Source organism: Phytophthora parasitica (assembly GCF_000247585.1).
Source record: "Phytophthora parasitica INRA-310 unplaced genomic scaffold supercont2.40, whole genome shotgun sequence".
In the NCBI taxonomy this organism is placed as follows: Eukaryota; Oomycota; class Peronosporomycetes; order Peronosporales; family Peronosporaceae; genus Phytophthora; species Phytophthora nicotianae.
In genome coordinates, this window is record NW_008649026.1 from 59,812 (window position 1) to 61,780 (window position 1,969).

At 48.3% G+C, this 1,969-nt stretch overlaps 1 protein-coding gene across 1 annotated transcript; it reads left to right on the forward strand.

Moving 5' to 3' along the window:
* Window positions 1–22: 22 nt before the first annotated feature.
* On the forward strand, window positions 23–1,392 carry PPTG_14044 (hypothetical protein; the record flags this gene model as incomplete). Its single annotated transcript, XM_008910998.1, has 4 exons — window positions 23–347; window positions 409–1,012; window positions 1,071–1,089; window positions 1,153–1,392. 4 exons carry the CDS (start codon window positions 23–25, stop codon window positions 1,390–1,392), a joined length of 1,188 nt encoding a protein of 395 aa, XP_008909246.1.
* Between the last annotated feature and the right edge of the window lie 577 nt (window positions 1,393–1,969).

Genomic DNA, 1,969 nt, shown 5'->3' on the forward strand with positions numbered 1-1,969 from the left:
AAATACAGGGCCTGCAGCAGTGATGAGGAATTTGGAAGCGGTGCTTCCCCCTCAAAAAGCCGGTGTATTCTATCTCGTTGCGATGGATCGATTCTATACGTCGGTGCAGCTAGCCTACCAGTTGTTGAAAAGGCAAGTTTACTGCGTGGGTACAATTCAAGACGACCGTCAGGACTTCTGTCAAGACATCGCAGTGAAGAGTGGTAAACGTCCGAAAAAGATTGACCATGGAACTACCCGCATGGCCGTGGCCAAAAATTGTCCGCTGATGACTAGCCTAGTGTGGTGGGACCGCCGGCCAGTTCTTCTTTTTGGAACTGGAGGGAGTCGTGCAATGGAGAGCTGCTGTAAGTACTGCTAGTTTTATCTGTCATAGAAATCATGCTAATATTTGTGCTGTCTATTCAGACCGTTGGAAGTCAGGTGGTAGGCGCTCTGAGATCCCTTGCCCTTCAATGATGCGAGATTATCATCGCTGGATGGGCGGGGTCGACGTACATGACCAGCTGCGTCTTCAGCGCTACTCGCTTCAGCAACAGACGAAGTGCAAGAAGTATTACAAGGCTATATTCTTGGGATTGGTGGACGTAGCGATCGTGAACGCGTACATAGTCTACCGCGAGGCACAGAAGAGTCGCAATGGTAAGCCACTTACGCATGCCGAGTTCCTGACGCAACTTCAAGCGCAGATGCTTGATCTCACTGAAGAAGACTTTGCTGAGGTACGATGGATACAACATGTTCTTATACGACATGTATACAACGTGTTCACCTACAACATGTTTACTTGTGTGTATACAGCGCCAGCCACAGTGAGAGGGTCAGGTGAGATTCTTAGTGCACTTCCAGCAGATCATGTGCCGCGCGAAAAACCAGACTACCAAGAGATCAACGGGCAGCGCAAACGCAGACAACGGCAGTGCAAGGTATGCTCAAACCGCAAGCGCAGTATCGGTGAGCGCCGCGCAACCAAGTACTATTGCCCTGGCTGCAGTCCATCTGAGAAAACAAGGTATGATACTTTGAACGACAGTATTGGCATTTTACTAACAACGTGATTCACTATTCAGAACGTACTTGTGTAATAAGGTGTGGCCCCATTGAAAGAACAATACGCTTACTTGCCACCAAATATGGCACCACCCATGGAAGAATGGTGCTGAGCGACCTCGTCCGCGGTGCGGCCGTGATATCCAAAACCGCGAGGCTGGTGCAGGACTCGGAAAACGAAAACGGCGCAGACGAGCAGGGGGTGAGGCCGCTGACGAGGAAGACACTGCTGAGGGTGAAGACGACGCGGAAGGCGAGGGCAGTGCTGAGGGCGAGGACACCGCCGAGGACGAGGACACTGCTGATGGCGAGGACAATAATGAAGAGGAGAATAAAGAGTGATGTGACGAGGGCATCGGTGAAGCAGAGTTGTCACCTTTTGATGCGGGAAAGTAGTCTAACACAATACAATGTGTTTAGCCAGTAGATTGTCGTTATTTTAGTAGGTTTTGTTGCGTTCACAACGATTGCTTGCCGCTTGATTACATGGAAGAGGTCGTGGCTTTTTTCTTGATAAAAAGGTCAGCAGCAACAGTAGCATGATTTCTACTTTATGTTCCACACGTTGTAGGATACTACATTAAGCCGCAGGCGACGTTGTATGTCGGAGTTACGGTGAAGTTGGCATGTCGCGTTTTACAGAAAAAGTACTCGTACTTATCTGAGATCATACAAACTTTAAGTATAGCCCCGCATTAACATGTTGTATCCTACAACATGATTGATTTTTCTGTAAAGTGCGAAAATTGATTTGGTCGTTGGTGGGTGAAGGGGATGATTATATGTATTGGTTAACGAGAGCTGCAGCTTTAGGAAATCCCACACATCGAGAAAGCATTGAAGCGTTACAATCTATGTTTTGCTCCTTAATGAGCATTGACGAAAGTGGAGAAGAGAACGCTGGTGCTGGAAATGGAGC